This window comes from Leptonychotes weddellii, chromosome 11 (genome assembly GCF_054177405.1).
Source record: "Leptonychotes weddellii isolate Sample4059 chromosome 11, ASM5417740v2, whole genome shotgun sequence".
NCBI lineage: Eukaryota > Metazoa > Chordata > Mammalia > Carnivora > Phocidae > Leptonychotes > Leptonychotes weddellii.
In genome coordinates, this window is record NC_138379.1 from 85,426,120 (window position 1) to 85,453,854 (window position 27,735).

Consider the following 27,735-nt stretch of genomic DNA (forward strand, 5'->3'; position numbering starts at 1 on the left):
TATTGAGGAGGGCACGTTCTGCATGGAGCACTGGGTGTTATGCACAAACAATGAATCGTGGAACACTTCATCTAAAACTAATGATGTAATATATGGGGATTAACATAAGAATAAAAAAAAAAAATCTCAGGAACAAACAAACAAAAAAAAAAAAGTGGTAAAAATAGAAGCCAAATATAATCTTCAAAATGTGCCTTGTATAGAATTGACACTCTATAAAGGCTTTCATGAAATTTGAATTGCATTTTATCTCGATTCAGTTCAACAAACACTGAATCCTTGGAGTGTATCAAACACTGTGCTAGAATATCAAAGTAAAAATACACTTATTAAGATGATATTTATTATACCAGACACTGTAGGCATTTAAGATATTAAGACAGGCTTACCATCTAAGAATAAGATGGTTCATTCTGGGTTTAGAGTTCTTCCTTTGCAGATAAGGAAACAGCTTTTTTTCCATCTGTAAAATGGGTTGCATGATTAAGCAAAAACATATAAATATCTAATACATTTACATAATAGGTGCTCATTTAATTTATTTCTGGAAGCAAATCAGAAGATACAAAATTTAATAAAGAGAGTTGTGCCAATGCTTTAAAGGATTAGAGAGTGCTATGGGAATATAGGGGAAAGGGATTCATTTTGTCTGAAGAGATACAGGAGGTTGGAAATTGAATTAGATCCTTAAAAAAGCTAACTTTGACAACAGATAGTATGGTAAGCCTATCCCAGATAGAATTTCTTGAACCTAAGCAACTGGAATGATGAGTCTTTAAATAAGAGAGAAACCCAAAAGAGAGAACGAATGCAAGAAGTACAGGTAAGAGTTCTGGAAAGGTTGGAGTCACACTTCAAGAGGGACAACTATACAGAGGTATCCAGCAGGCAGCTAGGAAGAGGGCACGGATGGAGACATGAACTTGGAAGTCATGTACAGAGAAAGGATAGATGGAGCAATGGGAGAGAAGGTTGCAAGCTGTCTAAAAAATACAGCTATAGGCTCAGGCCAACCTTAAGAACTTCATTATTTTTGCAAAACTAATTTTTAAACCCAGTTCACACATAAAGAAGATTCTCAGCTGGATTTATTCATGTTGGCACATACTGAACCAAGCGGTGAAGCAAGCCCATGAGAAGCCAATTTCTTGGAAGAGTAAGGAGTATCCTTGGAGAGAAATCAGCTGAAGGAAGCAGCAGCCAGAAACAAAGAGCACAGTGCAGCACGGAAGCCAACTAAGTCAGAGGGAGGAAAAGGGTAATTCTGACAGCACGCAACTATCATGTAGTAGATTGTCTCCTGGCTTAGTCCCTACTGGATGTGTGTCTAAGGTCTACAGAGAACGGAGAGGTGTCCTAAGAGAGCTTTTTCAATAAAAAGCACATATAATAATGGTCTTACACAACGTCGCTTTGAGTTCTCCACCAGCACAACAAAATAAAAGACAAAACCGAAGCGAGGCAGCAGCAGGTACGGGGAATGAAAAGGAGAATCTCTTCTCACTCCTCATACTTGCCTTCCATGCAGAAGGACAGCCACTGGCTGACCAGTCCTGGCCCCTTGCACCTGGCACCTCTCTAATTTCTCCATGAAAACACGGAGTAACATTTCAAGACTTGGAACAGGAAATCAGGCAAGGGCAACCCGGTACAAAGGCAGTGTCCTAGGGGGTGGGCGTGTTTAGAAGTCCTACAAGTATTTGAGCAGGAGCCTTTGCAGAGCTGAGGTCCTGTATTACTCCGGTGGAGGGTCCCAGAGAATTAACTGTGAGTCCTTTCTGTCACTGGCACCCACAGGTTGTTCAGATCTAACCACCTCCCTGTGCTATCAGGCTACCTTGGTGATTTCTGGGTATCTTGATAACAACCTTGAATCAACTAGTAATTGTCACTGCAACCAAGTTTAGACAACTCTATAATATATCCTGAATAGTCCAAGGTGAATGCTACTGGAAATTATGACATCGGGCTAAAGCAGTCTAAGTAATTATTGGACAAAAGAAAATGTGCATGAATATTCAATGTGGGCCATGTATAATAAAAAAAAGGGGGGGCTTTGGATACAAACTAGCTAAATTCAAACCCTACCTCAGCTCATTTCTACCTATATTTCCTTAAACAAGTAGACTCTAGTCTGAGACTTTCCTCATCTTCAAAACACTGAGAGCACTATGGCATTTGAAAAATTATTGTAAGAGCTTCAGATACTATGCATAAAGGCAGGACAATACCTGGCATGTGGCAGGTGCTTAATAAATAGTCTAAATAAATCATTATTATTTAACAGACCCAACCCATTCACCATTTATAAATACCGATCATTTCTGATCATGTAGCCAGCATCTGAGAAAACAGACTGTGGCAGAGAGTGAGCATTACCTATCAAATACCCCTCTTTCTTCATGCATGACATATTTCTCAGTTTTAGCAAGACACTTTGTCATCCTTGTGGCTGGCTGTGGTCATGTGACTAAGTTCTAGCCAATCATATTATTGGATTTCCAAAAGTTTTCTTGAAAGGAATTGATTTACCCTTCCTGATACTTAGAATTTTGGCACAGTGGCTAAAGCCTTAGTACCCATCCTGCACCATGATACCATCTTAAGCATAGAACTAGTGGTGAGGATGCTAAAGCAGAAAGGTAGGAATGATTTTGGTCTCTCTATGCATGGTGACTTAGGGGAGCTTCCATACTACCTAGAAACTTGCCGGAGGTGAAAGAAAACTCCCTACTTTGTGAAACCACTATTTTTGAGCCTCTGTTTTTGATAACCTAACACAATTCCTAACCCCTACAGAACATGCTTTGGAGATTGCCTATATTTAAGTGGTGAGTGAAGAAAAAGGAAATCAGAAAGATAACTATTGGTCAAAGTGGTAGGAATAGGAAAAGTTTCAAAAAAGGGCAGCATTACAGAAAATAAAGGAAGAAAAAATTTGAAGGTGTGAGTGAAGTCTTTGGTATCAAACTCAGGATGAGTTCAGAAAGATGTCATTGTATTTGGTCATTAGAACATAAAATTTGGGGTGACTCAGTTGGCTGGGCATCCGACTCTTGGTTTCGGCTCAGGTCATGATCTCAGGGTCCTGGGATTGAGCCCCGCATGGAGTGTAGAGTCTGCTTGTCCCTCTCCCTCCCCCTCTGCTCCTCCCTCCCTTCCGTCTCACACACTGTCTCTCTCTCAAATAAATAAATGAATAAAATCTTTAAAAAAACACACACACAAAATTTCACTGCAGCTCGAGAAACAAATCAGAGAACTACAAGTTGGACAAAGCAAGTAACAAAGGTTCTTTCTTGGTGCCTTGGAGAGAATGGAAGAGAAGCAGCATAGGAGCGAACAAGTTTGTTAAGAGTAAGAACCACAATGCCACTGACAAGAAAAGCTCAAGAAATAAAGGAAAAGAGGTAGAGAAGAATGAAATTGAGAAAAAGGTATCTGCAAAAGATTCTGGGGGAACAAATCACAGAAGCACAGCTGCTGGGACAAGCCTTAGAATGATCACTTTCACAAATGAAATCTTCTCCTTTGAATGAACACTGGCTTTAAAATAATTATATTGTCCTGAAAAAATTTTTCAAAACGTTAAGTGCTGACAGCAGTAATTCTATTTCTACATGGTAAATTAAGTGCCACCTTCAAACACTTGCATTAAATTTTAAATGAACATAACAGCACTCAGAATGTAATTCTGAAAGGGGAAAAATCTTGCAACACCGACAACAAAACACGCGGAAAAGTGATTGTTGGGAAAAGTACATAATTAGCTTTCCATTATTTTTAAAATTGTCATTAACAGCAAATAGACTAAGAGTAAACTAATACACCAGAAATATGTTCATGAAATTAGACCCTCTTCAGAGCTTATCATTTACCTTTGAATTTTAGTCATCTTGTGCCACAACCAAAATATTTTTCACCTCATTGAATAGATCTCATTTTATTTCACAAAACTTATTACTGATACAGCTCGATGTAAGCATTGCTCTAAAGGCAAACTCTACAAACTCCTTAGTACTATTTCATTCTTTGAATTTATTGTATCTAGTTTGCTTCCTGTAAAAGCAGTAAGAAATAGCTACTTCACTTTAGAGAATACTTTGATGACTAATCCTAACTCTTCAAATAGGAAGAGATCCATTTCCTATCTTCTGATTCTGCACTGACCTCAAAGTAGCCTTTGAATTCCATTCTGAGAAGAAAAGGTATGGATTTAAAAATTACAGACATAAAAAAAACTAATAAATTATTTTCACTTTTTTTGCCCCATCTGTACAGTTATTCCCAAAGCAAAACACTTCATCTTGGGAGGGTCAGGGATGGGGGTAACATGTAGTACTAGGGTATTTGAGAGTGTGAGTTTAGGAGTCAGAAAGACCTACATTCAAATTCTGATGCTACCTGTGTGACCTTGGGCTAGTAATGAAAACTGTCTACATTTCTTGTTTTGCACTCATAAAATAATAGTAACAACCACTTCCTACAATTACTCCTTTCATTATGATAAATGAAATAAGCCAGACACAAAAGGCCAAATAATGCATGCTTTCAACTATAGAAAATATCCAGAAAAGGCAAATTCATCGAGGCTGAAATGTTGGGGGTGGGAAGGGCAGTAGAATAGGAAGTTACTACGTAACAGGTACAGAGTGTGTTTCGGGTGACAAGAAAATTTTGGAAATACAGAGTGATGGTTGCAGTGTGAATGTACTAAATGCCACTGAACTGTACAATTTAAGATGGTTAAAATGCCAAATTTTATATATTTTACTACAATAAAATTTTAAATGGAATTATTTCTTTATGAATAGGAATTAAAAGTTTTAATTTAAAACTTACAGATTGCCAAATTTGGAGGGAAGCCCGTCTTAAAATAGAAACTAGAGGACCTCAATCTGTGACTTGATGTGTTTATACTCCAGCCACAAGTCATTTCCCATTCAGGCCTGAATGCCTATTGTCTATGGGCGTCACACAATCACAGTCAAAATCATAACTGGATTTTTCTTCCAACTTGAAAAATTACGTTTTCTTGATTATGTTTTGAATTCTGAAAAAACAGTTAAATAAAGGCATTTGTTTAATAGTGTTGGGAGAAACAGACAATCAAAAAAACTGATTCAATCAGAACTTCACACAATACACTAAAATAAATTTCAAATGGATTAAACACTTAAAAATAAAAACAAGGTCATAAAAAATCCTGAAAATATGTGACTATTTATTTTGGGACAGGGAAAGAATGTATAAATCTCAAAATAGCAGAAGAAACCACCCAAGAAAAGATAGCTTTCATCCCCCACCCACTCATGTGCACACACACACATTTACTATTTATTTCAATACTTAAAAAAATATTAGAAGCAAAATTAACTACAGCAGTTCCCCCTTATCTGCAAGATAGTTCCAAGACCCCCAGTGGATGCAAGATAGTACCTAACCCTATATATACTACGTTTTTTTCTTATATATACATACCTATGATAAAGTTTAATTTATAAATTAGGCACAGTAAGAGATTAACAACAATAATAATAAAATAGAGCAATCATAATAATATATACTGTAATAAAAGTTATGTGTACGTGGTCTCTCTCTCAAAATATCTTATTGTAACTATATTCACCCTTCTTGTGATGATGTGAGATGATAAAAGGTCTAGTGCTGAGACGATGGGAGGGGGATGATGTAGACATTGTGACACAGACTGAGGCTACTACTGACAGATTGTCAGAAGGATCATCTGCTTTCTGAACACAGCTGACAGTGCGTAGCTGAAACCACAGAAAGTAAAACCACGGATGGGGGAGGATTCCTGTAACTGGGGAAAATATTTACAAGAAACATTTCAAACAAAGCTCTGATAGCCCCAAATACAAAGAGTTTCACAGATGAATAAGAAGAATCAAAACCCTAGTAGAAAAATGGTCAAAGAAAAAAAAAAGAAAAATGGTCAAAGATTATGAACAATTCATGAAAAAATGGAATTGGCTGAAACAAAGTAGCAAAACACCCAATTTCATTAATGATAAAAGTGATTTAAAATTAATAACCACTATTTTGATGGAAATACCAATAGAATGGTTTAAAAGTAGACAGGCTAAGTTGCCATAGAAAAATTAACATAGAAAAATCAACATGCAAGAATAGCCAGCAAAATTTTGAAAAAGAAGACCAATAGGGTGGGTGTGGAATAGTCCTGCAATAATTAGTTTCTAGGGCAGGAATAGCCAGACATTTATAGATTGTAAAGCCCAGAAATCGACAATACAAGGGGGGATTTAGACACCATTTCATATAAGTGATGAAAGATGGATTGATAAATTTTGTTAGCAACTAGGCAGTTATCTGGAGAAAAAATTACATTGGCTCCTGACTTCAAAATTTACACCAAAATAAAATCTAAATGGATTAAGCATTTAAGTGGGAAAAATTAAAATTGCTAGAAGAAAACAACAGTAGTTGTTTTTAGTTGTGCTGTTTGCAGAATCTAGGTCCTGGAAGAATAGTATGGCAGATTTAATTTTTAAAGATGGTCACAACCGTAGCTCCTGTCCCACATTCTTCTCTTGCAATATGATCTTAAAACTCCTCTCATTGATCTTTGGGCTCTGTGTCCCCTCTCCATGAACTAGAATGGACCACTGTGGCTTTTTTGATCAGAAGAATATAGCAGAAGTGACTTCTCAGGCTAGATTATAAAATACTTCCACCTTGCTCTCTTGGAATGCTCACTCTTGGAATGCATTCACCATGCTGAAAGGAAGCCCAAGCAGGACCACATGGCGAGGAACCAAACCACTCAGCTCACAACCTTGGCTGAGCTCTCAGCCAACAGCCAGCACCAACTTGATAGTGATATGAGTGATCCATCTTGAAAGAGGATCATCCAGCCGCAAACTGGGTCACCCCAGTGATGCTAAGCAGAGAAGAGACATCCTTGTTGAGTCCCAGCCAAATAATTGTTTTTTTTAACACTGAGTTTTGGGGTAGTTTAGGGTTAGGGATTAGGGTTAGAGGTTAGGAGAGGGAGAGAGAGAGAATCTCAAGCAGGCTCCACATTCAGCACAGGAGCCCAACTCAGGGCTCGAGCTCATCACCTTGAGGATCATGATCTGAGCCAAAATCAAGAGTCAGACACTTAACCAACTGAGTCACCCAGAAACCCCAAGGAGATAAAATCTTTAAATATTAATGGCAATCTGAAACTAAAATCCAAGTAATTGTGATAAAGCGCTGAAGGTGGTCTATATGCTTGTGGTGGGAGAAGCGGCAAGGAAAGTGAAGGCATGCTAGAGGCATTTTCTTGGTGGGGGGCAAGGGTGTCAGACAGAGTACTGCTGTGGTGGCTTGGCACTGTATCGGCTTAGTTAGGATGGAACTCTGGCTCCCAGCATCTCCCCCCACCCCCCGTCTAGTTCCATTTAGAGTTGGTGTTCTATAAGATTTTGACTGGCCTTTGTTCCTGCTCCCTCTCCAAATCCTTGGAATTTCCCAAGTAAGAAGAGTATCTTTGAGATTCTTAGATATCCTAGATAGTTTTAGGACTGGATCTGGCCATGCTGGAAAGATCAGCCACGTGATTAGAGCTGAGGCTTTGAGCCACTTGATACCAGTCCAGACTCCTGGGAGAGTTCAATCTCATGGCCAAGGTTCAATCAATCATGCCTCTATAATGAAACCCCAGTAAAAACTCTGGACACAAAGCTTGGATAAGCTTCCTGCCTGGTACCACACATTGATGTGCCACGAGGGTGATGCACCCTGACTCCATGGGAAGAGGACACAGAAGCCTTGTATTTGAGACCCTCCCAGACCTCACCCCATGTGTATCCTCTTTTGTCTCATTTGATTTGTATCTTTTGCTATAATAAAATGTAATCATAAATATAGCTCTTAGCTGAGTTCTGTGAGTCATTCTAGTGAATTACCAAACCCGAGGGAGTAGTGGGAACCCCTGAATTTGTAGCCAACTGGTAGAAGCGTGGGTGGGTGGCCCGGGAATCACTGACCTTGCAGCTGGTGTCTGAAGTGAGGGCAGTATCTAGAGGAATAAGCCCTTAACCTGTGACATTTGGCCTAACTCCAGATAGTTAGTGTTAGGATTGCAATGCAGTTTTGACCACAAGAGAAATTCACTTGAGATTTGGACATCGTAAGGGAAAGAGTGGTCATATTTTTTACACTGCAGAAGATCAGCAGTGGGTGCCAGGGTACCTCATGCACATTGCTGATCTCCTGGCTCACCTTGCTGGCGTGGGGCAGCACCCAGCCCATGGCTCCTCCAGGTCCTGCCACACGTCCTCCAACTTCTCTGAGTCCTGAGCCAAAGATACGTGCGGTTCTGTAGCCAAGCGTGCCAGTTACCCCTGCAGGCATCATCTGAGTCATCTAAGGCAGAGTGATGAGAGACAGATGCAAGCTCTGTGTCTGTTTTCTAGCCGTTTCCAGTTTGTTCCCGCTCCTGTTCTTGTTCAGCTTTTCTTCCCAGCTGTGGATCTGGCAAACTTATTATGACTTCAGGCCCAACACCAGATGCAGGGCAGCAGATTTTTCCACCTGCAATTACAACTGTGTAAGGCTAAATCCCCACAGTAAGTCCCTTATACTTTATCACTCTGATTTTACCTTGACTGCTACAACTGTTTCAGTCTGTCTGATAAAAAACTATAAATTTAATATGATGGATGAGAATTTAAAGGAATACACTACAGGAATAGAAATAGTATGACACTAGGGTTTTCAATTCTGACTACATACCAGACTCTTTTAAAAAATACTGATACCACTCTCCTCCCCTGAGATTCTGGGGTAAAATTTAGGCATTAAGTTGATTTTTTTTTTAATTTTATTTTATTATGTTATGTTAGTCACCATACATTACATCATTAGTTTTTGATGTACTGTTCCATGATTCATTGGGCATTAAGTTGATTTTTGAAAGGGGATTCCAGTCTGTATCCAGAGTTATTAAATGCTGCCCTGGAAGGAAGGAAAAAAAAAAAGAAAAGGTGATCAATCCTATAAACCTATATATGCAAGTAGGTAAAGCAGGAATAAATTAAAATATACCTTACTATAAGAGGTATTCCTAAAATCAAGTGACATAAAGGTATTAAAAATTAACAGACAAAGCAGGCCAATATTAACAAAAAATAAGATGTGAAACAGCAATATAAAACAGAATAGAGTCCAAAGTTAATAGCATGAAGATGGGTCAAGGATATTTCCATTAATAACCTATTACAGGGCACGAGGAAGGAACGTCATACCTCTTTTTGCATCTAGCAGAGCTTCAGGATGTACACTAACTGCAGGATGTATTTATTACTCAGAGAAAATGATAAATTAAAATCATCTGTTTCAGAACTAAGAGATCAAGAAGAGAAAAACATATAGAACTTAAAATATGTAATTAATAGAACTTATATACCATATTAGCACATTTAACTCCTTGAATTCCACACAACCGATTTGTTGGGTTAACTGATGTTCTCTATTCTTTCTGTAATAAATGTCTTTGTCCTTGACATATTGCAAGCTAGGTGCTAGTCAACCCCTCCTCTATGTTCACCTGTTCTTGCTCTCACTAGGTAAGTGGTTCCAAACCTGCTTATGCTAGTTCTCATTAATATAACTTCCTAACCTGAATATTTTATAAGCCAGTAAATAAGAACATGAATGTGAAATATGAATATGAATTTGTAAAATAACAATTTCTGGAAAACTAGCTGAATACTTTGTAAAGATTCAGTAAGGATAAATCATTGTAAGAATTTGCTGTCAGATTAAATGTGTGCAAGACAACTGTAAAAAAAAAAAAATAGATATGAATCCTAGAAAACCTGAATCCTTCACAAGTTTCTCTGCATTCGTATTCCACTATAAAGAAACCCAAAATGGAAATTACAGGCAACGGAGTCTAGCAGTGATTTATACAAGAAAGGCCAACTAAACTCCAACTGATGTAGCTAGATGTAAGGAAAAGGCCTTGGCCCTACATCAAAAGATTGGCAAATGAATGTATATTTATGTGTATTAAATTAAAATGCATGCATTTTCATTTTTTAAATGACTCCTCATTCTGACATTTTTGATTTACAAATCTTGTCAGGTAAGAGACAATTTTGTAAAGACAGAATTTTGAGACAGAGAAAATAAATGTTTTTCAAACATGCATGGAACCATTATAAAAACTGGGAAAAGAAACCTTTAGGCAAATACCTTGCAGACATCACACAGTGCGGGATGGAACTCACAGACAGAAGGGCCAGCCAAGGAGGATCGGTGTGGCTCCAGGTTCTCCTCAGCAACCCTGGGATAGGTGTGCGGGCCATGGGTCAGCACAGTTAGCTCACTGCCAGGAAACCTAGAGAAAGCCTGTGATCATCCAGCTAGTGATCTGGTTCGTATCTCTACAAGTTTATGTCACATTGGCCACATTCTCTGTCCACAGGCTATAAAATTAAAAGTCACAGAAGAAAAAAAAAGTCACTTAGAAATTAAAAAAGAATATCAACTCAATTTAAAGAGAAAAATCAAACATAAAAATACAGATCATTTAAAGGAAGGATGGTGAGTACACTACATGTCAAAACCCAGGAATTACCTTCCACCTCCAGTCAAGATGGAGTAACAAGGATTTACCCTCCTGCCCAAAACAACCAATACACACAAAAAAGCACAAAACAAGACAATGGACACCAGGCAGAAAGGACAGTGATCCTGAAAAGCTGGAGACAAATGAGGTGAGCTTTACGATTGCCTCAACTTGCTGCCTTGAGGGAATTTCCAAGCTGCCGTGTGGTTGGGGGCAGGGTGGACAGAGCCTGGCAAATTCCACGGGTTGAGGAGCTAAGACTGAGAATCTAGGGAAACCAAGCCAGCTAGAATGTCCAGTACACAGGACTGAAGAGGGTTAAGTTGCCCAGGAGAAAATTCTCAGAGATCTGCAGGTTTCCTCCAGTATCCATGAGAGTAATGAACAGCATATAGGTTTGAAGAAATTACCTAAGGCTGAGAAAAAAATTGTCCCAAAAAGTCAGAGGAAATACGACTCAGCACTCACATAGGACTAGGAACAGTATCTGTTCCCACTAGTCAGACCGAAAGTCTTGGTAATTCATGAGGCACCTGTTACAGTATCCAAGAGTTTTGCCTCAGTCAGTAATGGGGTGAGTTAATCCTAAATAGTTCTCAAATTCTGCCTAACAAATCTTAAACCATGTCCTGGATACAATGGTTTACAAGTAACGTATGTGTGTCCCAGAACAAAGCTCAAGAATATTTATAGAAATACAAACTATCAAGTATCCAGTAAGGTAAAATTCATATTGCCTAGCATTCAATCAAAATGACAAGGCATGCAAAGAAGCAGGAAAGTACATCCAATAATGAGAGTGAACCAACAGAGACCAACTCAGAACTGACAAAAATATTAGAATTAGCAGGCAAGGACATTAGAAATTACTATAACTTTATTCCATTTGTTGAAAATTTAAGATAGTGAAGATATAAAAAGAAGATCCAAGTCATGTGCTAATTAACTGGGGCGGGGGGCGGAGAACCCTCTCACAATCATATATATCGAATCATGTTGTATACTTTAAATAGCTTACAGTTTTGTCAACTGTACCTCAACAGAGCTGAAGAAAAAGAGTAACAATCAGAAGTGATGTAAATCAAACTTCTAGAGAGAAAAACTATAATGTCTAAGATGAAGATTATACTGTAAGTAACTGCTGACTAGACACTTCAGGAAAAAAAAAAAAAAGACAAGTGGGCTTGCAGACCTAGTAATACAACTATCCAAAATGAAACAGAGAAAAAATAATTTAAAAAATAAACAGCATATCAGTGAGCTATGGGATAACATCAAGAGGTCTTATATAAGTGTAGTTGAAGTTTCCAAAGAGGAAATTGAGGACAAAACTTTTTTTTATTAATGGCTAAAATTTTTCCAATTTTGATGAAAATTATAAACCTGCAGATCCATGAAGCTCAATGAACTCCAAGCAAAAGGAACATGAAAAAAAACTGTTTTAAGACACATTATCACCCAATTGCTCAAAATCAGCCAGAGAAAAATGACACATTATGTATCTGACAGCATATTTCTTACAGGAAAAAATAACAAGCAGGAGGACAGTGAAGCCACATTTTTAAAGTATTGAAAGGAAAAAAAAAAGCCTGTCAAGTTAGAAGTCTGTACCCAACAAAAAGGTATTTCAAAAACAAAGGTGAAAGAAACTTTTTCAGACACAAAGGCTAAAAGAATTCATGACCAGCAAGCCAGCACTGTAAGAGATACCCAAAAAAACTTCAAGTAGAATACCAGATGGATAAATGGATCTACACAGAGGAACAAAGAGCTCCAGAAATGGTAACTATTGGAGTAAGATTTTTATTTATAAATCTCTTTAAAAGAGAATGTTTTCTGTTTTTTTTAAGATTTTATTTATTTATTCATAAGAAACAGAGAGAGAGAGGCAGAGGGAGAAGCAGGCTCCCCAGTGAGCAGGGAGCCCGATGCGGCACTCGATCCCAGGACCCTGGAATCATGACCCGAGCCGAAGGCAGATGCCCAACCATCTGAGCCACCCAGGCGCCAAAAAACAAAAACAGGGCGCCTGGGTGGCTCAGTTGGTTAAGTGTCTGCCTTCAGCTCAGGTCATGATCCCAGGGTCCTGGGGTAGAGCCCCATGTTGGGCTCCCTGCTCAGTGGGGAGCCTGCTTCTAAAAGGCTGCCTGCCGTGCACCCCCCCACCACCACTCTCTGTCAAACAAATAAATAAGCTTTAAAAAAACAAAAAAAACAATGCAGTGAGGGGCTTTTACATATATAAATGTAAACTGTGGAACAGCACAGCCTCTAACAAGTCTGACCAGGATGTAGGAAGGAACGTAGAAATATATCACAAACTAAAACTGGACTCTAACTGGAGGACGAGTTTAACAAAAATTGTAAGAAATACCATGTACTTCTATCAATTAATTTGTAAAGATAAAAGAAAATGGCTGATTTTTTTTAGAAAGGTATAAATTATTCAAATTGATTTCTGAGAAAGTAGGAAACGAATAGTTTCCCCCATGGCTAATAAAGGAAGATGGGGGGGAAATCATTTATTTCTAAGACTGTTTTATGAGTTCAACAAGTCTTAAATTAACAGATAATTCCTGTATTATTCAATTTTCTTGCCAGGGCATAGAAAAAGATAACCTTACCAATTCATTCTATAAAACTAGCAGAACTATAATTCCCAAACCAAACTAAGATAATAAACAATTTTTTTAAAGAAAACCTCATGAATACATATCTAAATCTTAACATTTTTGAAAAACAGAATTCTAGAGTGTAATTGGCACAATATATTGTAATACAGAGTTTTTATAACAGGATAGAATGATGGTTCAGGATTAGGAAACCGATAAAAAAAAATACTACTATGCTGAAGCCTCCCTTTTTTATTCAATTATTTGACAAATGTTCATTTACTCATCAAAAATTTACCAAGTATTAAAAAAAAAAAAAAAATTTACCAAGTATTATTGGAGTGCCAGGCACTGGATAATGAGAATTCAGTGATAAGATATGGTCTCTGCCTTCATGGAGCTACCTAGAGAGATACAGATAAAAAGAAAATTATTAACACGGTATAAGGCTATGACAAAAACAATACAGGGTACTATTATTGTATTACATAAATTGGCACATCGGGGTGCTGTTGGAATAATCCTGTTGAGGATGATTGCCCCTTCTCAGATGATGGCAGTTGGTGTGAGGAATATGGATCTACACAATATGATTAGAGAGTAGTATCAAAAATGTTGGTTGATTGGGTAGAGAAAGGTTGAGTCAGATTCTTTGGGGGTCTTAATATCTTAGTGTTATGCACAAAATGGTCAAATAAGTTTGGAAAATACTAGGTTAAGCACAAAGATTTCTTTACTGCAGTACCTGTCAGAAGCTTTGTGGTTTTTGTCACTAAGAGAAAGCCACCCAATGTTAGATAGTACCCAACTTTACCACATTTGATTACAGAACACTTATTGTGCAGAACACCTTGTGAGAATGGTGGTTCATGAACACATGGGGAGAAACTGCTCCCACAGAAACACCTCTTCCTTTCTACTGCAGCTCCCAAACCTACGTGAATCATCTTACTAACTATATTCAGTTTGTTGAGGCTGTCTTGTTTGATCCCTTTACACAGGACATTTATTAGTTTGATTACCCTCAACTGGGAGAGATTGAAGTGAAAAAGTTTCTCTGAAACCTCAAAAGGGGTGTGTCCCAAGTCATTAAAAAAATAGATTATTCCAAACCAGGATTACCTATGAATCAATATGAAAAGAACTGACCCAAAGATAAACTGCAATAAAGCAGAATACATCTCTGTAAATCTCTATAAAACCTACCAAATATTCATACAGGTAAGATACCTGAGAACAAGCTCATTGGAAGCAAATCCTCCTACTATTAAACTGTTAAAGCAAACAAACTTTTGATCCTAATGCTCTCCATGTTGAGTAAATAATTCCATTTACCTAAAAACTGCATGCATTTTATTTACAAATAGGAAAGACCTGAGAGTATGTGAACTCTCAAGGAGGCTAACCTGAACTAGTTAGCTAATGCTCAGAACTATAATCCATGTCACTGAAAATTTGATTCTAAAGTATTAAGTTCTATATGTACAAAAGGAGTATTTCAGGATGTTCTAAGAACAGACATTCTTAACACTAGGTAATCACTGAACTGAAGCATATTGCTAATGTCGTATACAATGTCTCTAAAGTAAGTGATGTCCAAAAAATAAGGCACAGTCCTTTTTATGTTTTCAATATATTAAAAAGCAACAGAGTACAAATGTTGTGATTAATACTAAAAAGGATCAAAAATTTTCAAGGAATGATATTTTTATAAACAAGTTCTACAACAAAGAAGAAACAGCATCTTGATACACAAAAGTTCTGCTAAACAAGATCTTAAAATTTTTAAATCAGAAAATGTTTAAGACTAAATTCTTTCAAATGTTCAAACAAAAAAGCGACCTGTACAATCTCCATAATAAAACGTATCCTTATACACATGTCCTGGGCACTTTGAAAATGTTAGAATTTTTAAAATTTGAGTGTCAGAGGCAGCACTTAAAGGCTTCAGGAACCTTTTTTTTTTCCCCCTCACAAAAGCATACTTTCAGTAAAACATTTTACCATTTTTATCTGACTATGCATTTACATTTGTGTTCTTCCTGAAAAGGGGGTTTTATATTAACACTGTATTTTTAATGTAAAAAAATACATTTAAAAAATTTAACTTCCTGAGTGACTTCAGTTATACATCAAACATGACTTAATGAGCAAATTCTAAAATTTTAGAATGAGATAGCATGTATAAATTTACAATTTTATGTTCAATTAGAGTAAAATTCAAAAGACCATGTCACAGAACTTACACTAAAAATTCTCTAAATCAAATATGATTTATCCCCAAACTTTACCAATAAGCTTTCTACATAAAATGTTAGTAAAGTGAATCACTGAAATTACATTTTCTCATTTAACAAAATATTGATAGTCAATTCAGACTACCAGAACTTGAATGTTTTCTATTATACACACCAAAACCTGATTCACTAACAAGAAACTTCCTGCAATACAAAAAGATAACAGATAATTAAAAGATTTGCTTTATAATACAACCAACACATATAATACATCCTCCTTCCTCATTTGTCTAAAATGATTAGGAATTGTGGCACTTTCTTTTGCATAAAACCCTTTCCTCTGCATAAAACCCTGAGGTGAAAGGTTATTAATGTAGTAAAACTGGAACCACAACCCTTATTTCTGTATTAGACCGCAGCTATAGGTTTTAAAAATTTTAAAAAGAAACGTGGCAACTTGTAAAGCTGCTCTGTAAGTTTAACAAAACATTTCCAGGTCTATTTAGCCAAAAGGACCTAGAATGACCCTATAACAACTTCATCCTTTTAACACTTGTTAGTGTCGAGATGAACGCCATTTTCCATCTCGGCTGTTGTCTCTTCTGTTATCATAGTCGTGGCTCCAGCCATCGGGATTCCTATCCTCACTGAAGCAGTCATCCCTGCTTCCTCTGTAATGATGATCAGACCCATGGTCAGTGTACCGCTGTTCACGGCTATAATGTCGATCCGGGATGTAGGGATGAGAATTCTGTCTGATTTTACGTTGTGAGGATGGCGTATCTTGGCGCCACTGGGAGCCTGAAGATTGGTTAAAACTATGACTATGCGATGGGGAAAATCCTGATGGATCCAGAAGTGGAGAACCAAATTTCCCACCATAGGACATCTGTCTCAGAACACTATTCATCTAAGAGAAGACAAAAAGAAGGAAATGTTAACTGCAAGTATTTCTAGGTATCAAAGCCAATATATATTTAGTCACAGTGAACCAAACAGATAATGATGGAAAAGCTAAATTACTCTTGCCCATATAGATCTTAGGTTAAACAGAACTCAAAGAAAAAAAAAAAAATACAATGGCTTTGTTCATTCCAATGTATACCTGTAAGCTATTTGTACATAACTACTATTCCTTGCCCTCAAGAATACAACTTAGAAGGGAAGAGGTCATACAAATGATTATAATGTAAATCATTGTCTAATGAACACATAAAGAGCCAAGAGCTCGGGATCATTAGGAAAGGCTTCATGAAGGTGGCATTTTTATCTAAGTATTAAAAGTACGGATGGAATATTTTAAGGGGGAAGTATACCAAGGAAAGGAAATTGCATAAAGATAATAGGGAAACAATGAGTTTGTAGAATAGCAAAAATTCTGACTGATAACAGATCTCATAAGCAATGAATAATGGAGTTAGGCTAGAAAGGTTTATTGGCATCAGATGATGGAAGTGCCTTATAAGTAGACTAGAGAATTCAGACTTTATCTTGCAAACGAAAGAAAATCAAATTACCAGGAAGATAAGCGAAACAGGATTATAACATTCATTTTGAAACATTGTGAGATGTGAGATGGGCTAGTGAAGAGAAAACAGAGACAAGTACGAACTCACTAGCCCAGTGGTCCCCAATTCTGCCTGTGGATAAGCGTTAGCCAGTGATGATTTTTTTAAATAGCCTATACCACAATGAGAAAAATATGTGGTATTTACATAAAAGTTGACATCCCTTTATATTGGTCCCTCAAGTTTACTTTATTTCACTTATATTTTTATTTTGCAAACCTGCAAAAGGGTGAGGGGTCACAAGCCAACACTGTGATTTGGGCAAAGAAAAAAAGAAGAAATCAATTCAAGAAAAGGAAAAAAATAAAGGACTTGGAGACAAAACTAAAAAAAATGAAAGACTGGAGACAAAGATGGAACAGTAAAACACACCAAAGATTTTAAGCCTATTCTCACAGTCTCATTATTACAGAAAAAATGGAAATCAAGAGGAAACTGGTCAAAGACTCCAATATATTCAAGTACTGTTATTAAGCATTAAGGAGAATGTATGGTAAGAAGCCTTTCAGCATAGGCTGCAAGAATATCAGAGAATAAATTTCCAGTCCTTGAAACACAAACATACACCCCCCACCCCCAACAACGGCTGAAGAAAAATACAAATGTGAAATGCAGTTCTATTTATCTTCAATCTGTTAAATATGTTTCTCAGCCCAGTGAAAATCAAAATGGGTGATCAACCTACAAGAGATCATGCTAGTCTAACTAAAACTTAGAATATTATTTAAGAATCATTTGAACATTTTTTAAAACATTTATTTTAGAGACAGTGAGTGAGTGAGCGCGTGCGAGCGCACATGCATGCCCAAGTAGGGGCAGGGGCAGAGAGAGAAAGAGAGAGAGAGAATATCAAGTAGACTCCCCACTGAGCGCAGAGCGGGAAACAGGGCTCGATCTCAAAACCCTGAGATGACCTCAGTCAAAATTAAGAGTCAGATGCTTAACCAACTAAGCCACCCAGGCACCCCTGTTTGAACATTCTAAGTTTTTTGGGGTTCTTCTTGAAGATGTCTGAGTTTTGGTCAACATTTTTGCACAGCCTCTAGAGACATTACTTAACTTCAGTTATAAGCGACCTTTAGACCCAACAAATATGTCTCAAGAAGTGTATTTTAGTTTATTTGTAGAGGACAGTAAATGAGTGATAAATTTTATTTTACAGCTGTGAAAGAGATGCAAGTTGTAGCATAATATTGTTAATTGGCTGATAAATTTAGACTCGGTGTTCAAAGAATTAAGGTTTCAGCAAGCATTCAATATATCAAATGTGATTATTTTTGAGATTTTTTTGAGAAGCTGAGTTTAAAACCCTCCAAGTACATAAATCACTGGTAAAAGCAATTACAACTTCTGCTTTTGTCTTTGTAAGACAAAAGACTTCTTGTGACAAATTTTGAAAACTTCATAAACTGAATTGTATTTGCAAGTGTACATCGTATTCTGCTGCACTGCATAATTATCATATGTGATACTTTATTCAATAACCTAATCATGATTTTCTGGGTTTTCTATCTTAATTATGTTGTGTTGCTCTTTTTCATTAAATTTTCTGCGTAACACTCCATGGTTTCAAATTTTAGCAGGCTGCAACTTAATCTCAGTCCTGCCTTTGCTAATTTTATGACCTTTCTAAACCTTAATTTTCCTATATATTATAACAGGGAATATATCTCAGTTACCCTGAAGAAGAAATAATATATGTAACACTTTTAGGTGATATTGCCTGACACATATTAATTAATCAATACATTGTAACTATTTTTATTTTTGTAGGGACTTCATTTATGTGTGTGTGCGTGCGTGTGTGTGTGTCTGTGTAAGCTACTTAAAGGCTTAGTCTTGACATTTGGGTAACCCCAGTTCTAGCACTAGTAGATGCTAATCAAGGTCTAATTTGTTTTAAATTCAAGAATTTGATAATTTACTCATCATGAAACTAACTTTTTAGGTAATACCTTAGAAATTATTCTATTTGTAGAAGACTGCATGGTATTTTTCATGGCTACTAAGAGACTAGCTTGTCTGTACCTGTAAGTAAATAGTACAACAAAGATATGTGCTAGTTTTTTTAATAAAAGGAATTATTACTTTATTTAAAAAGAAAAAAAGAAAGGAAAAGAAAAGAAAAAAAAGAAGGGGCACGTGGGTGGCTCAATCAGTTAAGCATCTGCCTTCGGCTCAGGTCATGATCTCCAGGTCCTGGGATCAAGCCCAGTCAGGCTCCCAGCTCAGCAGGGGGTCTGCTTCTCCTTCTCCCTCTGCCCCTCCCCACCCTGCCCCTCCCCTGCTGTGCTCTGGTTGTCTCTCTCTCTCAAATGAATAAATAAAATCTTTAAAAAAAAATAAGAGAAGAGAAATATCAACCTACCACTGCTTGCCTTTGAAAATTTTCTGGAGAAGAGAAAGATCTCTGAATTATCTGTACTGATGGAGTCATGTTATCCACAGGCCTTTCATACCTGTGGAAAATAAGAAAACCAACATATAATCATCAGTTTAACATATATTTACTACATACCAATCATGAGCAAGACACAGTGTCAAAGGTAGGAATGAACAAGAAAGACAAGGTATCTATCTGCTCTCTCATGGATAAGGGTAAGGATTCAGACAGTAAAACAACTTCACCTTGTTACAAGTGATAAATAATTGATTAAAAAGCAAGTAATGGGAGAGAGATAGGGGTTCTATTTTAGCTCTGCTGGTCAGGGATGGTCTTTCTAAAAAGGAGACACATTTGAAGTGAAAACTAAGTAACAAGATTACCTGGAGGCAAAACATTCCAGCTGAGGGAAGAATTAGCACAGGGGTGAGCAAGCTATATAGCCTGTGGGCCAAACCCCGTTTTTCTGACACTCCTGTGTCTGTTTTATCTATGTAGTGTTACAATGACAAAGAAAGAGAAAAAAAAAGTATGGCCTGTAAAGTCTGAAACAAAAGTATGGCCCTTCATAGAAAAAACAAAAACAAAAAAACCCCAAAAAAACCTGTCAATCCCAGGACTAGTGCAGAGGCCTAGGTTGAAAACTAAGATGAAAAGGATTTGGTTGATTAGATATGATAGATGAGGGAAAAAGAAAAATAAAGGATAAAATCTAGATTTTTGGCTTGAGCAATTACGTGGACATTTACTGTGACAGGGAGAGGAACAGGTCTGGGGGAGCAAGGAATTAAAGAGTTCTGTAACATAAATAGGGTATTAATTTTAAAGAATTATACCTTATTCCTCAATTCTTAAAAAAGTAGCTTGCTCTACAGAAAAAGTCACTTTAGCAAGCGCTTTAATTTTATTTTAAAATACTTAGCATCAAATCACTAACTGATTTGTCTCATAGTTTAGATCTTTTCATTTTGGGTTTTCTTAAATCAGGTTAGACACGTGTATGTTAAAGGGGTAAAAAGTATAAATTTCCTTTTAAGAAAACAAAAACGATTGGCACTCTAGCCTTAAATTAAAAACAACTTATTTACTTGTGTATTTTTTTCCAAAGAAATTCTCAGGGAGGTAAACTTTTTTCCTCCACCTGAGATACCTTTGAAGCTTCTACAAAAGTGGTTTGAGATGCTTCAAGTTCCAAATGTGCTGAGTATTTAAACACAATTTCAGTTGGCAAGAAGGTTGCTAAGAGGTACCATTTTTACACTATTCTTTCTTGGAAATTTTACTTTCCAGTTATCTTTTCATACTGAAGCGACTTCGCTCCACATCCTGGCACCACCCTAATCCAAACCAACAACCTCACCCTAGTAACTTCCTTGATATCTTGCTACTAATAGCAATACTTAGCTACCAATAGCCTCCTAACTGGTCTATTGTTCAGTCTTGTCCCCTCCAATGAGCCATTCTCCCACAGCAACCAAACAACTTATTAAAATACAAACCTTTTCTTGTTACTATCCTACTGAAAACATTTCAATGTGTCTCTACCATTTTTAGGAGAAAATTCCCAAATCTTTTTTTTTTTTTTTAAAGATTTTATTTATTTATTTGACAGAGAGAGAGGGAACACAAGCAGGGGGAGTGGGAGAGGGAGAAGCAGGCTTCCCGCGGAACAGGGAGCCCGATGCGGGGCTCGATCCCAGGACCTGGAATCATGACCTGAGCCGAACTCAGACGCTTAACGACTGAGCCACCCAGGCACCCCGAAAATTCCCAAATCTTAACTATGGTCTGTAAGAAAGACCCTCTTTCTACTTCACCAACATTATCTACTACTCCATTTTTCCTTCATTATGATCTAGATACATCTGCCTTTTAGTTCCTCATTCATTTATATCATCTCTCCTTGTTAAACCTTTCTCCAAGCACATTCTATGCTTTCTTTAGAGAACTTATTAAACAGGTAGTCGCAAAATAAAAAAGGCAGTCGCAAAATATATATGTATCTTCCTACAGACTTTTAAGCTTCACTATGCAGCCTATGACAGTGGCTGGGGCTCAGTCACAATGCCTGGGTTTCAATCCCAGCCCACTGTTCATGAGCAGTTCAAACTTGAGCAACTTAATGTCAGTCTTCACTTTCCTCACATACAAGGTAGAACTAACCATAATCCCTACCTCCTAAGACTGCTGTGAGAAATAAAACCATAAATGCAAAGGACTTGGTGAAGAACCTGACACATGACAGATATTTGTTGACTCTTTCTTGAATGAAGCCCATTATGACTGATGAATAGCTCTACTGATAAACCAGGGGAAAAAATGTCCCTGGTAAAATATCATGCTTCCCAAAGCAAATAAAATTATTTAGTATAAACATGGTACCTTTTCTAACCCTTAGTAGCTGGAAGAGACTCTGGAGAGCATTCAATTCAGCTTTTCTTTACAAATGGAAGGACAGGACCAGAGAAATGAGACTACTTCAAGATTACACAATCGGAGAGGCAGACCTAGAATCCAATTCTATAAACTCTTAGTCCACCAGTCTGTTACTGATAGGTATTTTTAAACTGCAAGTAACAACAAATTAATGGTCAAAACTAATGTGAATTTTTAAAAGAAAATAAAATAGAAAATAGAGTATACTGAAAGTAGAGAATAAGTAATGTTCTGGGAAATTTTCAGTTACATATTAAATATGTGGCTGTGGGTATATGTCTTCACAAATGAACGTAATTATATGTACATATATATCTATTTTAGGGGTACTATATATGTCTGTCTGTAGTCCCCTTAAAATAGATAACTAATTATAATCCAAAATATAATATAGCAGAAAAATAAAGAGGTAGGAGCTTAAAGGAGGAAACAAATCCCTCAGTATGTTTTGAGATCACTAACTAAAAAATTTCCAATAAATGATTTTAACAATAGGTCCAAAATATTACCTGCTAGGAGATGTAGAGGTAGGGCTTGAGTTTCCAACATGATGCTGGGGACATGGCAAACTGACATCCTGTGAGGCATGGCTACTTCCTAAAATGAAGTAATTTGAGAAATTATCCTTGATAGAACAAGTTGAAATTTTATCCCTCCTACCCCAAATCATGCCAAAAAGGTAGACTGAAGCTATAAGAGAAAACTTCAAATTTCACTAGACCGCTTTACAGTTCCATCAGAATGAAAATTATGTGTTTATCATCAGATATATCCAAAACAAAGGGTTCCAAATAAGTACTACCAATGTACAAATATCCAACCTGGCCATAACACACTAAATTTTAACTGGATACATGGAAAGTTTCATCCTCACATGATCCAGAATCAAAATTTGTAAATGTAAATCACAAAGCAGCCAGGAAAAGTATTTTTAGAAAACAACCTCACTCCTTTCAGAGCAGGAACCCAAACCCAAGTCTTCCTAACAACAAAGTTTATGCTCTTTTTAGTAACCCAAACTCAATTTTAAAATGACAATTTTCAAAATCCATGTTGTCAACGTTATCTAGTTTCAGGGATATATAAAGCTTACTACCCACAAAGCTTAAGGTATTTTCATCCAACAAGAGGTTCTTTAAAAATTGAATAATAAAATTAAAAACAAAGAACAAAGCAGCAAAAAACCCGTCTCCCTAAACAGTAACACTGAACAGTTAGTTACCTGATCTAAATTGAATTTTGATGGGCCTCCCAAAAAGTTTGATTCCATTAAGTAGATTCATCGCATAAGGAACAGATACTTCATGTTTGAAATTCACAAATGCGAACTGTTTTGGTTTACCATCCTTATCTTTTGGAATTTTCACTTTTACAACCGGTCCAGCCTACAAACAAAAAAAGAAAAAGAAAATCTTCAGAATTTAAATGAGGAAGTTTAAAAACAACAGAAATGTAACCAGGAAAAGTCTAAAAAATGGACACACAGGGATTTCCAACTCAATTAAAGGTTCTATAGATATGACTGAACACTTGATTCATTTATTTGGGTTAGGAAGCCTATAAGGAACTGGAAACAGTCACTGTTTACATTTCATGTGACTTTTTAACAAGGCGACCAACATCCATCACTTTCCCACTCCAGGTACCGTTTATCAAGAGCTAGAGAAAGTGGTTTCCTTGGACTAAAAACTCACTTTTGTACTGATTAACCAAATATTACCAGTTGTTAGAGAATGGAACTGGAAAGAACAAGAAATTCTGAATTTTTAACACATTTTAATGCAGATTCGAATACAGAAACACTACGAGTCTGCTGCTCTATGGAGTAGTCGATTTTAAATATTTTAACGCTGCAACTAATTTAAAAAACTTAAATGGAAACAGATACTGACCAAGCAATTGAAATCTAATTAGCCAGATAAACCGAAGACAAAGTGCCTTAAGGGGAAGGAAGATGAGCAAAGGAAGAGGAAAAAGCCCTGCTCCACGAAGAACCCACACATACCGTGCCCCTTAGGATCCTTGAATCTTTACCTCGGGAATGCTTCACCAAGGAAGCCTCCACCACCCTGGAGTGAACTGACTAGGGTTCTTCCCATAAGGCGACACCCAGCGAGCGCCTCACTTTTCCAGTGGACCTCCGGCCCCAAGCGGCCCACCCGTCGGGCACCCGGACCCACAGACCCCCTTTCCCCAAGAAGGCGGGCATGGCCGTCGGACCGGGCCGTATGGGAGCCGCATAGCGAAAGGAAAAGCCTGCCGTCTGCTACTGACCTGGTGGAAAAGCTCGAAGAGGAGCTCCTCGGTCACTTTAGTTTCAAGGTTGCCCACAAAGAGAGTGCGGTCCGCCTCCGCCGCCGCCGCCCCCATCTCACCGTCGCCCCCTCCCTAAAAAGGCCGAGGGGGTCGTCGCCGTCGCACTCACTGCGCACTCTCGGAAACCCCACGTCCTTGCCCTCCCGGACGTCACGGACGTAAACGTCAATCACGCTCGCTCCCGGCCGGCGCCGCGGTGCGCGGACGCGCTGCGCATGCTCGCGAGGAGAACGCCGGTGAGAGGCGGCTCCTTGGTCGGCCGCGGCTCTAGTTATGGCCTCACATGTAGGCCGTGGCGGCGTTCGAGACGGCCTGGACTGATCTGTGGAGCCGCAAAGGGCCCACCTTGACCGAGGGACGTAACAAACACTGCGGGCAGTGTTTGAAGATGGCGCTGAACAATGTGTCCCTGTCGGCCGGCGATCAAAGGACCGGGGTGGCCTACCGCGCGTCCCACGGCGACCTCAGCCCGTCGGCCTTAGCGCTGGCGATGGTCTCCGGAGACAGCTTCCTCGTTGCTAGGCCCGAGGCTATTCTTCCAGGACCCACTCCTCGGCAGGCCCTGCGGCCGAGCGCTCGTACCGAGAGCCGTCGGACGAGTGGGGGCGGCCGGAGCCCGACCCGCTTTATAACGGGAAGGGAACCTGATGGACGGAACCGGAGCCGCCAGACCAGATTCTCGCCGTATCCGACCCCCGGGGTTAAACTGGATCTCCTGAGGAGCCTGCTGCAACAGCGGCTGATGGCCATTGGAAGTGTTATCGCAGCCCGCCTCTCGGCTTAATACCTCCCTCTGCCCCTCGATTCGCTTGTAAACGAGGCCTCTCTAAAATCCTTGGTGCCTGGGCAGTCTTATTTTCAGAGGGATGTATTTTCATTTTAATATAAAAACACTTAGGAGTCCTGCTAATACGGCTTAGTGCAGAGGAAACTTCTCCTTACTGCTGAATTCCGATGGTTTTAGGCGGCCAGAGTGATTAAATCAGGAGGGAGGTAGAAGAGATCTTAGTCACAAAGCTGAACCACCCTTCCCAGAGGTCGGCAATCATTTTTTCACCCCTTGTGCACTCCATCCCAACAATGGACCCAAATTTCTCTGCTTTCCACGAACCGTATCTCCCACCCTGGCAGATTCTCCTACTTGTAATTGGAGACTTGTAATTGGAAACGGCCTACCTCTCTACCCCAGACTATTGCCATTACGTTTACTTCTGTTGGTGAAAAGGAAATGCTTCTTTTTACTACCCTGGCTTATTCTTCCATAGGGCCTGAGGCTTATCCAATCCTCTTGTCTTTATCCCTTTTCCATCTCCCTCCACTTTTTCTTCAGGCATATCTACAAACTCCAATCTCAGTCATACTAAAAACAAAAGTAAACCTAAACTTTGCTGCTTTTTCACATTATTAAGCCAGTTTCATTTCTTTTTTTGCCAAAGGCTCCAAATGAGTTTTTACAATTCTATTTGTCATTTTATTGTTAGCATTCAATCCCAGTTTCCTTAATCTGAGTCTGTTGTCCCGAAATACAATGGTGGATAATTGAGGCTTACGGTCTCCTGTTAGGAAGCGGTTCATCGATTCACTGTAGCATCTTCCCCAAACGTTCTTGTTTATTTGTATTCATTAGCCATTCAACAATATTTGAAGATCTTCCCAGTGGTGAGCACTGTGGATTAGCTACAGTCGAGGAATGTGTTCTAGATAGGGAGACTAATAAATCAATAGGTAATCACCACACTGGACTGTTCATTACATGCAGTAATAACAGTAGCATTGGTTGCAGTGGCTTTCCATAATACTCTACTATCCTGGTTCTCCTGCCTGGCTGGTCACTCCTTATTTTCTGATATTTTTATTCTCTTAACCACATATTTCCTAAGGTTTAAAGGGTGGTATGGGGAGAAAATTAGTGGGGTTTTTTAAGTGCCAACTCTCTGTAAGCAGGTAGACTAGCTTTTTCCCAGTGGACTCTTGTGTATAATTATGATCAGGTAAAGCAAAATTAGCACATACCACACAGTATTGAATTGTTAGAACCACATCTGAAGAAGAATGTTGGTAAATCCAAGAGCTTCCCTAAGAGAGTGATTAATATGGTGAGAGATCTGGAAACCAGGTCATAGAAAGAACGGTTGGAAGGATAATAACGGCTATGTTTTATTGAGTGGTATGTGTAAGGCAATGTTGTAGAGGCTTTTATTCATTATTTATTCAGATATTGATTGAGAACTTATTCTGTGCCTCATATGACCTGTATTAGGCATTTAGAATAAAGTGAACAAGTTCAATAACGTCTCTGCTTTGGTGGAGCTTTATATATGTCATTTAATTCTCACAATGGCCCATAAGAGAGATATCATACTTCATTTTATTGCCCAGAAACCAAGGCACAAAGAGATGAAGTAAACTTTCCAAGGTCATACGGCTAGTCAATGATAGAGCCTTGCAGCTCTCATCCAGTTTCCTCATTTGAACCATGCCATACAAAAAGTCATTTGAGTAACTATTTTCTCAGTTCTCTCAAAGATAGCATATATCTAACACTCTTCTAACCTAAAAGATTAATTGATAATATACGATGGGTGCCTTAGACTGGGCATTACAAAAACCTGTAGTTGAGAAAGGAATCCCAAATCTATATGTTAACGAGTTTTAGACTGGGAAGAATAATAAAATTAAGACTAAAGGTAAGAAGTGTTTTCAAAAAACTTAGAGATGCCTAATAGTGAAAAATAACACCTCACAAGGTAAGTTCAGCCAAAAACTTCAGAGAGAGGCTGAATACTATCAAGTATGAAATAGGATTATGTCTTCTTGGATCTTCCCCCATTTAACCTATTAATTCTGTGCTTTAAAAAATAAACTTGTTAAAATTGGAAGTGGACAACAGGATGAGAAGAGGAAAATGAGGTATAATACACAGGATGACCGTATTTACTGTACAAACCAGGACACGAGAGTGGGAGAGGGTGCTGCAGGTTCTGGCATAAAAGTGCACATGAGAAAAGGAAGACCCAAGGGGAGTGATTTCATTTCTGTTTGTTTAGGCATGAGATCATCAGGAGTAGGGCTTTGACTGAATAATAGTGTATATGTGCCAGAGGAAAAAAAAGAAAAAAATTGTGTGGTTTATTGTGCTTTGACAGGAGGAGACCCTTGTTCACATAAATGTTCCATCATTTTAAATCTGAGCCAATGAGGGCGCCTGGGTGGCTCAGTTGGTTAAGTGACTGCCTTTGGCTCAGGTCATGATCCTGGAGTCCCGGGATCAAGTCCCGCGTTGGGTTCCCTGCTCAGCGGGGAGTCTGCTTCTCCCTCTGACCCTCTTCCCTCTCGTGCTCTCTCTCATTCTCTCTTTCTCAAATAAATAAATAAAATCTTTAAAAAAAAAAAATCTGAGCCAATGAATATCTAAATTCTCCTTAGCATCTGTGCTAGTGTCCAAGTTACAATGAGTCACAAAGACCATATCATGGAAGCAAGAACCAATGTAAACCTCTGTCGATGAAATTACCTTGAAGCAGGGACAGTTTTCCCAAGAGCAGTCCGTGTCATTAAAAATGTTAGCGTACAAAATAAA

At 38.2% G+C, this 27,735-nt stretch overlaps 2 protein-coding genes and 1 long non-coding RNA gene across 3 annotated transcripts in view; 1 reads left to right on the forward strand and 2 right to left on the reverse strand.

The window, feature by feature from the left end:
• Window positions 1-12,458, reverse strand: part of LOC115940220 (uncharacterized) — a 14,909-nt gene extending 2,451 nt beyond the window's left edge. The window contains exons 1-5 of the long non-coding RNA XR_014138923.1: window positions 10,228-12,458; window positions 9,276-9,372; window positions 8,888-8,985; window positions 8,251-8,394; window positions 390-463 (exon numbers count right to left, since the gene is read on the reverse strand). This is a non-coding gene — a long non-coding RNA (uncharacterized LOC115940220). The remainder of the gene's footprint in view (window positions 1-389; window positions 464-8,250; window positions 8,395-8,887; window positions 8,986-9,275; window positions 9,373-10,227) is intronic.
• Window positions 12,459-14,832: 2,374 nt separating this feature from the next.
• Window positions 14,833-24,315, reverse strand: RBM7 (RNA binding motif protein 7). Its single transcript, XM_006731221.3, has 5 exons — window positions 24,114-24,315; window positions 23,062-23,224; window positions 22,349-22,436; window positions 19,389-19,479; window positions 14,833-16,362 (listed from the first exon to the last, which is right to left on the reverse strand). The coding sequence occupies exons 1-5, from the start codon at window positions 24,207-24,209 to the stop codon at window positions 16,009-16,011; spliced, it is 792 nt and encodes a 263-aa protein (XP_006731284.1). The 5' UTR covers window positions 24,210-24,315; the 3' UTR covers window positions 14,833-16,008.
• A 37-nt stretch (window positions 24,316-24,352) lies between these two features.
• C11H11orf71 (chromosome 11 C11orf71 homolog) lies at window positions 24,353-27,494 on the forward strand. Its single transcript, XM_031025825.2, has one exon. The coding sequence runs from the start codon at window positions 24,544-24,546 to the stop codon at window positions 24,937-24,939; it is 396 nt and encodes a 131-aa protein (XP_030881685.1). The 5' UTR covers window positions 24,353-24,543; the 3' UTR covers window positions 24,940-27,494.
• Window positions 27,495-27,735: the final 241 nt, after the last annotated feature.

What these genes read in the sequence shown, in the direction of transcription:
- C11H11orf71 (XM_031025825.2), top strand. Translation starts at nt 24,544, where the DNA reads ATGGCGCTGAACAATGTGTCCCTGTCGGCCGGCGATCAAAGGACCGGG.
- RBM7 (XM_006731221.3), bottom strand. Translation starts at nt 24,209, where the DNA reads ATGGGGGCGGCGGCGGCGGAGGCGGACCGCACTCTCTTTGTGGGCAAC. An exon ending in TCTTCGAGCTTTTCCACCAG is followed by an intron (nt 23,225 to 24,113) that starts GTCAGTAGCAGA and finishes TTTTGTTTGTAG; the next exon opens with GCTGGACCGGTTGTAAAAGT. An exon ending in ACCTCTACATCTCCTAGCAG is followed by an intron (nt 19,480 to 22,348) that starts GTAATATTTTGG and finishes TATTTTCCACAG; the next exon opens with GTATGAAAGGCCTGTGGATA.